Source organism: Balaenoptera borealis, assembly GCF_965194805.1.
Source record: "Balaenoptera borealis genome assembly, chromosome: 4".
NCBI classification, from domain to species: Eukaryota; Metazoa; Chordata; class Mammalia; order Artiodactyla; family Balaenopteridae; genus Balaenoptera; species Balaenoptera borealis.
The window spans coordinates 77,733,395-77,747,158 of NC_138861.1; the positions used below are offsets into that span (position 1 = coordinate 77,733,395).

Below are 13,764 nucleotides of genomic sequence, written 5' to 3' on the forward strand. Positions count from 1 at the left end.
GCATTCATTGAACAACCCCAGGATATTATTGGACACCACTATGAGTGCCAGATTTGAGTTCTTGTAAATAGATGAAGTCACCTTGATATGAAGGGGAAGTAAAATTAGTAAACATTTGTAACAAAGCTAGAGGATTTTTATAGAGATCACTTTATGTTGGTAAGTCAGTTACTTATTTGAGGCAAGTGTTTTGAGAATAGTTGAAAAAATTTTTTTAAGTTATTTAAAAATATGTAAATCTCAAAATTTGGAAGAGATAACTTGCTTCTTCCTCTGTTACTGTTACTCCTTCCCGTTGTCAAAGATAATTGGACATCGTAAGTTGAGTTTAATATATCAGCTCGGAGAGGTTAAGGTCATGTGTGAGCGTCTCCACTGACACTTGTCAGATTTAGAAATTGCAGCCTGAGGTGGCATGGGTTAATGTTTAAAGAAAAATTCTGTTCTTCTGGCCTCTCAGATCTAATATGGAGGTTTGTGTTGGGTTAGGACCTGACAATTAGGTCTACAGATTCTTCTTTGTTTTTCTTGGAATCGTAAGGGAAAACAAAGCTGAATGACAATATTTAGTTAGAATTAATGTGATACCATTTTCTGGATATCAACTATGTGTGTTCCAGTTCACCCAAACAATAAAACCTGTTTATTTATTTTTCATTAATGTGGAATTTTGGTGTGTTTGGGTTGTAACTGAAAGTAATTTTCAGTTTTGATTCTCTTGAGCAATTAAGAGAAAATTGTCTAGTTCACGTCTTCCCCCTCCCCCTGCCCCCTGCCCCCTGCCCCAGTCTGTCTAGTTAGTTTGAATGAGTTGAGGTTTTATGATGGTATTTAATTCTGTGGTATCATCAGAAAGGTATCTCTTGGTGGTTTTATCTCTGGCCTACCCGCAGAGCCAGCCCAAAGCAAATCGATTGGGAGAGATGTAAAAAAATAGTGTCGTTTAGTCTAGTTAACTTTTCTGGCCTAAATATTTTAATGTAACTTCTTACAATAAACCTTCAGTTGTGGTGGAACCAAATGCTAGTCTAAGGGTTTGAAAGGCCTTGCTGATCTTTTAAGAGAATAGGCCACCCCAAAATGAACCAGCAAAAACGTTTCTTGAGGCAAATAAATTCTGTGTCAGCAACCAGCCCCGGCACTAAAGGCTTTTTGGAATATTTCTGTTCTGGGATTGTGGCTTCGAATTTTGGGGACGTCGTAAGTCCTCTCCATGGAATTTTACCACAATTCTGAGCATGATTATTTGCCATGGATAGTTTGAAGAGTGAGAGGGGAACCCTGTTGGTTCTCTAAGCTTTCCATTTGTAGGTTCAACCTTCCTCCTGCCCATCAAGTTCCTTTTTTTAAAAAAAAATATTTAGGGCTTCCCTGGTGGCGCAGTGGTTAAGAATCTGCCTGCCAATGCAGGGGACACGGGTTCGAGCCCTGGTCTGGGAAGATCCCACATGCCGCAGAGCAACTGGGCCCGTGAGCCACAATTACTGAGCCCGCGCGTCTGGAGCCTGTGCTCCGCAACAAGAGAGGCCACAATAGTGAGAGGCCTGCGCACCGCGATGAGGAGTGGCCCCCGCTTGCCACAACTAGAGAAAGCCCTCGCACAGAAACGAAGACCCAACACAGCCATAAATAAATAAATTAATTAAATAAATAAAGTAGCTATTAACTAAAAAAAAAATTTTATTTATTTGGCTGCGCCTGGTCTTGGTTGCGGCATGCGGGATCTAGTTCCCTGATCAGGGATCGAAGCCGGGCCCCCTGCGTTGGGAGTGTGGAGTCTCAGACACCGGACCACCAGGGAAGTCCCCATCAAGTTCTGATTCCACTGTCAGAACCCCCCAAATGCTTTCAAGTAGCTCAGACTTGGGACCCTTTTTCTAGGTGGTGATAAATTTCAGGCATACAGAAAAATATGGAGACTGATAAGAGTGAACACCCAGTATCTTCCATCCTGTGAAGAAATAAAATACTACAAATACAAGTGAACCTTTCCCCATCTCATTCCCTTCCCACCAGACAATGACCACTATTCTGAATTTGGTGTTTATCACATGTTTTTATACCTTTACTAGATATGTAGGTATTCATAAACCAGATTTGAGTATTGCTTCCTCATGTTTGTAATGCTGAACAGTTCCTTCTCAGTTTGCTTTTGTTTAAATAATTTTGAGGTTTATCCATGCAAACACATGTAATTCTAGGTTATTTTAACTGCTGTATAATATTCCATCACATGAATGTGCTACAATATGTTTATTCATTTTATTGTTGGATTTAGAATTTTGTGTGTGTGCCGTGACAGTTCTAAACATGTCTCCCTGTGCATCTGTTTAGAGTTTATCTGTGGTGCATACCTAGAAGGGAAATGGCTGGGTCAAAGGAAATGGGCATCTTTGACTCTAATATATTGCCTTATTTCCCTCCAATTTGCATTCCAGCCAGCAGGTTTGGGAGTTTCAGTTGCTCCACATGCTTGCAGATGCTCAATATTGTTAGATTTAATGTTTTGCTGGTCTGATGGGTGTGAAATGATATCTTTGTGGTTTAAAATTTGCAATTTCTTGTTCTCTAGTGAGGCTGAACATCTTTTCATGTGTTTATTGTGCTGGGTTGTTTTTTTTTTTTCTTTTATTATTAATTTTTTTTAACATCTTTATTGGAGTATAATTGCTTTACAATGGTGTGTTAGTTTCTGCTTTCTAAAAAAGTGAATCAGCTATACATATACCTGTATCCCCATATCCCCTCCCTCTTGCGTCTCCCTCCCACCCTCCCTATCCCACCCCTCTAGGTGGTCACAAAGCACCGAGCTGATCTCCCTGTGCTATGCGGCTGCTTCCCACTAGCTATCTGTTTTACATTTGGTAGTGTATATATGTCCATGCCACTCTCTCCCTTCGTCCCTGCTGGGTGGTTTTTATTTTTTAATTTTATTAAAAAAAACCTTTTTATTGAGATATAGTTGATTTACAATGTTGTGTCAGTTTCAGGTGTACAGCAAAATGATTCAGTTATACACACATATATATATATTGTTTTTTAGATTCTTTTCCATTATAGGTTGTTACAAGATATTGAGTAGAGTTCCCTGTGCTACACAGTAGGTCCTTCTTGGTGATCTATTTTATATACAGTAGTGCGTATATGTAATCCCAAACTCCTAATTTATCCCCCCCTCCACCACCCTTTGTGCTGTTTTTTTTTTTTTTCTCTTTTTTCTTTTCTTTTTTCTTTTCTTTTTTCTTTTTCAGCTGCACCGCACGGCTTGTGGGATCTTAGTTCCCTGACCAGGGATTGAACCCAGGCTCCTGGCGGTGGGAACGCCGAGTCCTAACCAGTGGACCTCGAGAGAAGTCCCTGTGCTGGGTTGTTTTATTATTTTTTTTTTTTTAATTTTATTTATTTATTTATTTATTTATTATTGGCTGTGTTGGGTCTTTGTTGCTACACGCGGGCTTTCTCTAGTTGCCAAGAGCGGGGGCTACTCTTCATTGCGGTGCACGGGCTTCTCATTGCGGTGGTTTCTCTTGTTGCGGAGCACGGGCTCTAGGTGTGCAGGCTTCAGTAGTTGTGGTGCTCGGGCTCAGTAGTTGTGGCACACGGGCTTAGTTGCTCCACAGCATGTGGGATCTTCCCCGACCAGGGCTCAAACCCCTGCACTGGCAGGCGGATTCTTAACCTCTGCGCCACCAGGGAAGCCCTGGGTTGTTTTAAATCCAGGGGCTCCAGAGCAGTTTTCCAGAGCTTGAAAGTCAGGATTGCGGTGTTGGTTTTGTCTGCACGTAGGGAAAAGGAAAATGAAGGGGAGCATCAGGGAGACCAAAGAAAAAGTCAAGCAAGATAAGGATGGAATGGAAGATAGAGGCTGAGGACATGATAACAAGGTGGGGAAAATGTAGCAAAAGGATTATAGACTAGAATGGAGAAGATAGTCTTGAGTGTTGAGAGGAAATTTGGGATCTTTTACTGTGCTAGCCAGGCCTCAGTTCAAGTTACATCGTTCATGCCTTGTTTAATCGAATTTGGCTTTGGTGAAAATCGTGTCTGGGGCCTCTGCCGGTGAGAATAGCAGCAAGGCTGGACCTGTGGAGCTTTGTTTACCCAGTTGCTTTTTGAAGTTCTTTTAGAAAGGCAACGTGAAGTTATGTTCTTCTTCCTGAAATACATTTCTTTGTCCTTCAGGTTAGATACACTGTGCAGGAAACCAGTTTTTATCAGGATCTGCTTGAATGTCCTTGTGGAATTATGATCTCAAGTATTTAGAAAACATTCCCTGTGCTTTATTTTAATTTTCAGAGTATGATGAATGTCACCTTATTGAACGCAGACACGTATGGTTTTAAAAATATGAGTAACATTAACTTAAAAAATATACTTGAGTGGTTCTTTGGTGTACGAAAAAATTGTGCCCACAGGTGCATTCTTTTATTAAAAATTCAGCCTCTGGGTTTCTGCCCTCAGAGGTTTTGATTAAGTAGGTCTAAGGCAGGAAACCTGGAATCTGCATTTTAATAAATATTCCCTCCTCTTCTCACTCCCTCTTCCTTCTGTTGCAGGTGAGCTAAGGATCACAGTTTGAGAAATGTTGCTTTCCTTGGGTAATAACATTGGCCTCCTAAAAAAAAATATATAGCTTATAGAAATTATCTGCCATGTGAAAGGTTTTTTTAAATCTATATAAAATTATTTAAGGTAGTAATTTAACTTCAAGAGCTATAGATCACTGCCATTCTGTAGATATATTTCCTGATATTAAATAGTAGAGTTTTATTGCTTTATGTTCCTATAACAGGGATTCCCAACCCTGGCTATATATCACACCCCCTGTGAAGCTTTTGAAAGAAATTTTAAAGAAGTTAAATCACAAAACATTAGCACCCAAAAAAGTATGGAAAAAAAGAATGTAATTTAATATATGTTATATACCCAAATGCCAACCCTTCAGATTTAACAGACTTATACTTTAATCGTATTTGGTTAAGATCATTTTTTAGATATGCTACTTTAAAAAAACCGCTAACCACCCCTATCTCTTTCCTATCCCCTTCTCCTAGAACTGACGATTTTCCTGAAGATGGTATGTGTTTACCATGCATGTCTTTATACTTCTATTTATGAATCCATAAGCAGTATATCAGTGTGTGTAAAACTGTATAGCCTTTGTGACTATCTTTTTTCACTCAACAATTATATTCGAGAATATGTTGACACATGTACATCTATTTATTTTCTATTTATTCATTCTAAGGGCTCTTTAACAGTATTTTTTGACTTCACCATGGTTTACTTATTCATTCCCTTATTTAGGGACAGTTGGATAGTTTCCAGAATATTCTGTCTGGAAACAGTGCTGCAGTGAATGTTCTTGTTCCTGTCTTCTTTGCACACATGCCTCCATTTCTCCAGGATATAGTCCTGGAAGTGGAAATGCTGCTTTTAGGATACGCTCACCCGCAGCTTCCCTAGATATTGTCAAATTGTTCTCCAAGGTAGGTGCATGAATTGGAGCTTGTCTGATAGGCAGCACCTAGGGCTTCAATCTCAGTTTCTGACTGTATGGAGGTGTAGGTAGGTCTGGAGTGGGTTTTAGGCACTTGCATTTTTTCCTTAAGTGCCACCCTTGATTCTGATCAGCACCCAAGGTTGAAAAAACCACTGTGTTACACTGGCAACCCCACGAGGGCAGGAGCTATGTTTATCTTATTCACTGGGAATTTCCCAGCATTCAGCACAGTGTGGTAGATTCACAGTAAATAATTATTGGATAAATGAATGAAGAGATGCAGCATGGGAGAATGGAAGGATTGCCTTGCAGTAAAGCAGTGCTCCTCAAATTGTCTTTTTTTTTTTTTTTTTCCCCCTGTCATGCCGTGCAGCATGTGGGATCTTAGTTCCCTGGCCAGGGATCAAACCCGTGCCCCCTGCAGTGGAAGCTCGGAGTCATAACTATTGGACCGCCAGGGAAATCCCTCCTCAAATTGTCTTGTCTGCAGGAGTTACCTGGGGGTCTTGTTAAAATGCAGATTCTGATTCAGTAGGTCAGGAGTGGGGCTGAGATTTTGCTTTTCTAGCATCCTCTCTCGTGACCAGATGCTCCTGGTTTGGGGAGCACACTTAAGACCCTAGGGAGAGGGACTTCCCTGGTGGCGCAGTGGTTAAGAATCCGCCTGCCAATGCAGGGGACACGGGTTCAAGCCCTGGTCCGGGAAGATCTCACATGCCATGGAGTAACTAAGCCCGTGCGCCACAACTACTGAGCCTGCGCTCTAGAGCCCGCGAGCCACAACTACTGAGCCCGCGTGCCTAGAGCCCGTGCTCTGCAACAAAGACAAGCCACCCCAATGAGAAGCCCGCGCACCACAACGAAGAGTAGCCCCTCCTCGCCCCAACTAGAGAAAGCCTGTGTTCAGCAACGAGGACCCAATGCAGCCAAAAATAAATAAATAAATAAATTAATTTAAAAAAAAAGACCCTAGGGAGAAAAGGAAAACAATTTCTTTTTTCCATACAGCTCTAAAGTGGAGCACTTTGGGGTTTAAAATCCTGCTTGGTAAATCTCAAGGCCTGTTTCCCCATCTCTTTCCAACACAGAATAGCGTGATGAAATACCCTCCTCACAGCTTTTTTTTTTGGAGAATCAAAGGATATCTTGCCTGCGGAAGCGTTTTGTGAGCTGTGATGCCCTCACGCGTATTACTTTTTCATAATTCTCTTTTAGCGAATGAACATTTTCCTTCAGTTTGTTCAAAGCACAGAGCTGTTGGTATTGCAGGAGCCCATGGGATCCTTTCATTTCGACCTGCCATCTACATTTAGTGGGCATTTTGGGAAACATAGGATTGGGGAAGGAGGTTGGGCAAGAGCAGAGGCAAAATTCATCAGATGGTGCGGTTCTGACTGCGGGTGCTGGGGAAGTGGGGGTCCCTTCTCACTGTTTCTTGAGTGTGAAGGGCTAGAAAGAGGTCATTATCTCTCCCAGTCAGCTCTCCAATTTCTTCCCCAGGTCAGACACTTAAAGTGAGAGGGGGCACGCTCAAACTAATTATTCGATACTAATTGATCTATAGGTGTAATCAGAGCTCTTCAGGGCAAACTAGGCCTGTGGTCAACCCAAGGTTAAGCCACCACAGGACACTGTCATTTAGATACAAGTTTTCAGGATGCTTTGCTAACTGGGGTCCTGCCTCATCCATCTGAGAGAGGCCGGGTGGTGTGGAGAGTGGAGGGCGGATGAAAATAAAATAAATACAAATAAAGTGACATTTAGAACTCTTGTGTATTGTGTGCTGGGGTATTCCCAAGCTTCTCTTCCTCTAGAGAAAAGCCACGGACTGGATCCACTCCCTTAGACCAGTGATTCTCAAGCGTCAGTTTGTTGCCCTTCACGTTTTCATTGTTATCTCAGAACCACCTGAACTTATTTATTTAGTAGCTGTCCTTAAATCTGTTCAGCTTCTTTTAATTTGGCCTCATTCTGTGCTATGACATCTGGGAAGGAACGGGTTTGATGCGCTGGTTATGTGCTTTTTTAATACATATCAAAAGCGTAGCTGCTGAAGTTAAAAATGTTCATATTCGTGCCACCTAAGATTGTCTCCCCTCCCTTGGGCATTCATGCTCTGTAGTTCGGGAGACGTCGGCTGAGATAAGAGGTTCTTTATGGTGGTTCACCTAACTGGCTCTTGGAGGAGCCCTGTTAAACTGGTTTGCGGACGGCAGGCTGGCGAGCTTCCTCCCTAGGCAGGTCAGCGTGTGGATGGGATCTGGCTGGTCGGGCGTGAGAGCTCACCATCATCCACCCTGTCGGAGACTCTGCTTCTCATCCGTGGCATGTGGGTGATGAGAGAACTTCCCTCCCTGGGGCATTGTGGGGCGTAAGTGGCATCATTTGTGTCTAGCGCTTAGCCCGGTGCTTGGCCATTTTATTGCAGTTTTCTTGTAGAGCCCCCTCCTTCCCACGAGCAAAGGAGTCCAGAGGCTGTAGTGGAAAGAGCCCTGATCTCGGGATCCGAGGTCCTGGGTTCCAATCCTGATCCTGACACTTTGTCGCTTTTGTGGCATCGGGCAGGTGAGTTAGGTCTCTGGGTCTGTATGAGAGCCATTCCTCCTGGTGAGCAGTGCCGAGAAGATGAACTTAGCATGTTGTAAGCTCACTGTGGCTTCCAATCTGAGACAGGCCTGCGGAGGGGAAGTGCGTGGAGCAGACAAAAGGAGGAAGGAGCTGTGATTTCCTACTGACGTGCTGTTGGAAGACGCGGGACTGAGGGTGTGTGGCAAAGCTTCTGTAATCATCAGTCAGGATACTGTGTTTTTCCTTTCCTAGTAACGAGGGCACATCATGTAGTAAACGGTTTTCAGTCATCCGATAAGCATAAACATACCCTCTTGTGTTATCTGGTGTACAATTAGGTATTCCTAACAAAAACACGTGAGGCGGCTAAGCTCAGTTTCTTCCTTTTTAAAAAGAATTTTTAAAGAAAGTTTTTGAAAAGGTGAATATGAGTTACATGGTAGAAATTTTAGATTGTACAAAAGGATGTATGTTGCAGTTATACCCAACATCCAATTCTTGTCTCTGGCATCCAGCAGTATTTGCTGTTTCTTCCACTTCTATTCAGAGGTATCTTATGCATACCCAAGCAAGAATGTTTATATTTCTCTCCTAGTTTTTTTTTTTTTTTTTTTTTTTTTATTTATTTATTTTTGGCTGTGTTGGGTCTTCATTTCTGTGCAAGGGCTTTCTCTAGTTGCGGCAAGTGGGGGCCACTCTTCCTCGCGGTGCGCGGGCCTTTCACTGTCGCGACCTCTCTTGTTGCGGGGCACAGGCTCCAGACGCACAGGCTCAGTAGTTGTAGCTCACTGGCCTAGTTGCTCCGTGGCATGTGGGATCTTCCCAGACCAGGGCTCGAACCCGTGTCCCCTGCATTGGCAGGCAGATTCTCAACCACTGCGCCACCAGGGAAGCCCTCTCCTAGTTTTTAAAAATGCAAATAGTGCTTGTAGCATATACTGAACAGTCTTGATCTGCCCTTTGCTTTTTGTATCTTGGAGTTGGGTCTGTGCTAGTATATAAAGAGCATCCTCATTCTTTTTTTATGGCTGCAGAGTATTCAGTTGCCTGAACATATTGAATTCACTTAACTAGCCCCCAACTGATGGGCTTGAAGGTAGTGTTCCAGTCTTTGTTTTTTTACAAACAAGGTTGCAGGGAACAACTTTGTCCCTACGTCACTTTGCATACTTTGGGGTGTATCTTGTCAGCTGACTTCCTAGAAATGGATCTGCATTTGTAACTTTGATGCATTTGTAACTGCCAAATTGCCCTCCACTATCAAAATGTGTGACTCTCGTAGCCCACAGCCTTGCCAAAGTCGGGTGCTATCCAAAAGCTTTTTTATCTTTGCCAGTGGGGGAAAAAATGGTGTCTTCGTATATTTTTAGTTTGCATTTCTCATATTAGGAGTGAGCTTGAGCAGCTATTCACACATTTCAGAAAACAAGCTCAATTTCATTTAACTGTTTTGCTGTTGGCAATTATTTTCAAAGTCTGTAGGGAAGGACCAGTTTTATTTTTATTTTCAATCTGTCACAGACTGATACTTTTGTAAAATACAATAAAACATTAATTGCAAAGTGGAATAGAAACCTCAAAGATGCTTCAAACACCAAGTCCAGTTGTTTTATTACTAAACTCGACAGGTGCAAACTTACCCGGTACGTTCATTGTACACGTTTTCAGTTTCTGAACTTTGCTCCCGGGCAGAGCAATAACGCTTTGAGCAGTACCGCTGTGAAGACCTCCTGCTCCCTTTCTTGTCTCCCCTTGCCATCCTGTCTGGGGAGGGGAGAAGAGAGCACAGAATTTTATATTTTATATTTCATAATCAATACATTACAGGGTGGTTTCAGTACATTAGACTAAAATATCTCTGATAGTGCAGTACCGATGCAAGGGCAGGGATTCCACACTGTGAGGTGGGGATACTGCTGTCCTGGTTTTTCACTGATGAAGACCTTGAGCTCGAACTAGAGAGGGGGATGAGGGAAGTACTTGAAATCACCCTATTAGTTAAATTTGAGGACTTGGCCTCTTTGACCTGGGGCTTTGCCAGGACCCTGCGACACCAATGCTGCCTTTCAGGGAAACGATGAGACGGGTCCCTTTGGGTAAAGTAGGAGCTTAAGAGACCTCATCGTCAAGGAGGCAGCTTGGTGCCTTTGCAGAACACTGGGTTGGGAGTGAGGTTCTTGGTTCCAGGTCACTGAATCCAGGGACTGGGGAAATACTTCCTCCTCCGCCTTCCGCTAGAAGACAGACCCAGCTCTTCATTCTCCTTTCGAGTTGAAATGTCATCTCTGCCTGAGGACTTTGTTATGCTGCGTCTAGCCACAAAGAGAGTTGTTTTACAAGCCAGAGGCTCTAGCTGCTGTTTACTGTCCTTCCTATGGTGACTTGGGATCATTATGTATCCGAGGGTCATCTTTCTTCAGTTGCAGGCATTTTTGCTTCTGCGTTACATCATCAAGTGAAGTCACGCTGAGGGTTTTTCCAGAGTTGTTTCTCTCTCCCCAGTATCGTATAAGGCATGGAAATGACGTGCTATCCTGGTGCAGAATGAAAATGCCCTTTAACTGCCTTCCTGTGGAAGCCTGCAGGGAGGCAGAGGAGCACTGTTGAGCCAGGAGTTGGAGTCATGATGGTATTAAGATTGCGGGTTCACAGCTGACCTCTGCCTCATGCTAACACTTGACCTTGGCCAGTTACTTAACCTCCATTAACTTCATTTCCCTCCCTTATGAAATGGGGATAGTGAGTGTGAGTGTGTGACTTACCTGGAGGGAGGGTGTCAGTGTTGCTCGATGGGACCAGGTGATGTGCGCTCTCTGAGCAGGACAGGTGGCATTCGTAGCCCCTCTGGGTATTGCCCGCCCGTGGTTAGGTGATGTGTGATGGCCAGCAGCCGAAGAGGACACTCTCAGAAGCAGCGGCCCTCTGCCCTGTCTCTACGCCTGCAGCTAAGGAATTACTAAAATTTTGTATGAATGAGAAGACCATCTTCTCTGACTTGTGGTCAGGAGCTCAGGCTCTGGACCAGAGTGGCCTGGGGTTGAGTCCTGGCGCTGCCTTTACGGGCTGAGTGAGCCCGAGCAGGTTCCCTCTGTTCTTGCATGAGTGGCATGGGGACAGTAAGTGGGACTGTCTTGGTTGGCAGACAGTGGAGTCGATGAATACAGGGACGTGAGGTTCTCTGAACAACGAGCGGCACATACTGCTTACCCTGTTTACCAAGTTTATTTAGTCAGCAAATTTAGTAAGTGCTTTTGTATGCCAGATGTTCTGCATGGTCCTAGGAGACCAGTCAGTCATAACCCTGTCCTCATAGAGTTTATGGTCTAGTGTAGGGGTTGACAAGCTTGTTGGTAAAGGGCTCAATGGTAAATATTTTAGGCTTTGTGGGCCATGATATCTCTGTCGCAGCTATTCAACTCTGCTGTTGTACTGTGAAAGTAGCTACCATAAGTAAATGAGTGATCGCAGCTGTGTTCCAATAAAACTTTATTTACAAAAACAGTTGGTGGACCACATTTGGCCCATGGACTGTCATTTGCCAACCTGTGGTCCAGTGGGAAGACAGGTGTTAAATAGTCACATATAACTAAGTTATTACAAATTGTGATTAGTTGTATGAAGAGACACACAGGATTCTGAGAGAGGGAAGGGTCAGGGAAGGTAGTTTTGAAGAAGTGACATTGAAGGCAAATGCTGAGTAGGAGATGCGGGGAAAGAGGGGACGGCTCTGAGGGGCCAGAGAACTGGCCATACTAGTTCTGAGCCAGGAGGCTCAGAATTGCAATCTGCATTTCTGTCTCTGTAGAGGCACAACAGATGCTTTGCCAGTTTCTTTGGATAAGAAAATAATGGCAGTTTTTTCCCTGATATATAATTCATACTACTTCTCCCCACTCACCCTTCCCAAATAATCCCAGCACTGAGAGATGAACTGTATTAACACATTTTGTTCTGCATACTTCTGGTGGGTCCTTTCTCTTTCTGTTCCTTTTTTTTTTTTTTTCCTTCTATTGTCAGTATGTATCCAAAAATTTAGAAGTTAGGGAAGTGAGAGAGCACATTTTGCTAGTATTAGGTGTAAAATGGTTTACTTCTTAGAACTCATTTCTGCTTTTTGATCTTGTTTTCGCTTTCTCCTATTTTAAACAATATTATTTTCTTTTCCTATTTGGCTAGATAAAAATCCACAGCCTGAAACCATTTTGAAAAAAAAAATCTATTTCCTCTTGACTACATCTCAAGTTTCTCCTGATTTTCAACCTCAATTTTATATTCTCTTTAAACAGGTTGCAGTGTTCTGTGGTGATTTTACAGAGAAGGACACCTGTGCTCCTCATTCTAGAATATTTTGAATGGTGCCTCAGAGGTAGGGGTTTACCTGTATAACTCTGTGACCCCTTCTATTTCCTCGGTTTTTCATTCCTGCAATTCTGGGGCTCTGAGGGGACCCTGCCACCTTGAGAGTCAATATTGTGTACTGCTTGGGAGCATACACTCTGGAGTCAGATGGTGTGAGTTCAAACCTAGTTCCAGTACTTATTAGCTGTGTGAACTTGGATAAAGTTACTTACCCTCTCTGGGCCTCAGTTTTCCTATCTTTAAAATGGAGACAATAATGACATCCACCTCACAACATTATTGTGAGGATTAAAATGAGGAAAATATACATCAAACCCTCAGAGCAGTGACTGGACACAGTAAGTGTTATTTTTGTGATGTCTATTGTTATTACTAATTATGGCTGGAAGCCAGTGACTATAATTCCTCCTTAACCATCCTTGAATTCTGGCAAGTGGCTCCTGACTCATCCTGAAATCTTGAGCTGCATTACTTCATTTTTGCTTCACTTTCTCCTTAAGGCTCTAGGAATGACCTTTTGTCATCAGCAGTCTGGGAATACTAGTGCTTTTGAGAATTAGTCCTCTATGTACTTTTGCACTTTGAAAACGTACTTGATAAGTAAAATAGCCTTTTTTGAATATAGACTTAAAATGTAGTTTTAGCAACAATATTCACCTCCCCTGTCATATATTTTAATTCATGGTTTATAATCAGTGACTTTTTCTCTGTGTACTTAGAAATCCTGACATGTTATTTCGGGCCTTTCTCCACTTTGTACAAACTTGAAAGAGATCCTGCCTGCCTTAGGATGCAGAATTGGGGGAGGAGGTTTACGTTTCTGGGCCTTGGTTTTTTTCATCTGTGGAATGGAGCTGATCTCCAAGACCCCTTCCTGGTCTCTGTTTTTGGTTTAGGCTCCTGCATATAATACAGTGTTCTCGTTGGTTTTCTTTTTTTTAACATCTTTATTGGTGTATAACTGCTTTACAATGTTGTGTTCATTTCTGCTGTATAACAAAGTGAATCAACTATATGTAGGCATATATCCCCATATCTCCTCCCTCTTGCGTCTCCCTCCCACCCTCCCTATCCCACCCCTCTAGGTGGTCACAAAGCACCGAGCTGATCTCCCTGTGCGATGCAGCTGCTTCCCACTAGCTATCTATTTTACATTTGGTAGTGTATATATGTCCATGCCACTCTCTCACTTCGTCCTAGCTTACCCTTCCCCCTCCCCGTGTCCTCAGCTCCATTCTCTACATCTGCTTCTTTATTCCTGTACTGACCCTAGGTTCATCAGAACCATTTTTTTTTTTTTTTTAGATTCCATATATATGTGTTAGCATACGGTA

The 13,764-nt window shown here is 42.9% G+C and overlaps 1 protein-coding gene across 8 annotated transcripts in view; it reads left to right on the plus strand.

Moving 5' to 3' along the window:
* Positions 1–13,764, plus strand: part of USP46 (ubiquitin specific peptidase 46) — a 63,605-nt gene that overhangs the window by 4,668 nt on the left and 45,173 nt on the right. For 2 of the 8 annotated variants that reach the window (XM_082390724.1, XM_082390723.1), the window contains exons 1-2: positions 4,568–4,598; positions 5,055–5,077. The exons of 2 other annotated variants lie outside the window; for them this stretch is intronic. In XM_082390724.1, coding sequence (XP_082246850.1) covers positions 4,583–4,598; positions 5,055–5,077 — 39 coding nt within the window. In that variant the 5' untranslated portion in view covers positions 4,568–4,582. Of the gene's footprint in view, positions 1–1,865; positions 3,367–4,556; positions 4,599–5,054; positions 5,078–13,764 lie in introns of those variants that run through there. 4 more of the 8 variants (XM_082390722.1, XM_082390725.1, XM_082390719.1 and 1 more) reach the window with 3 other exon arrangements.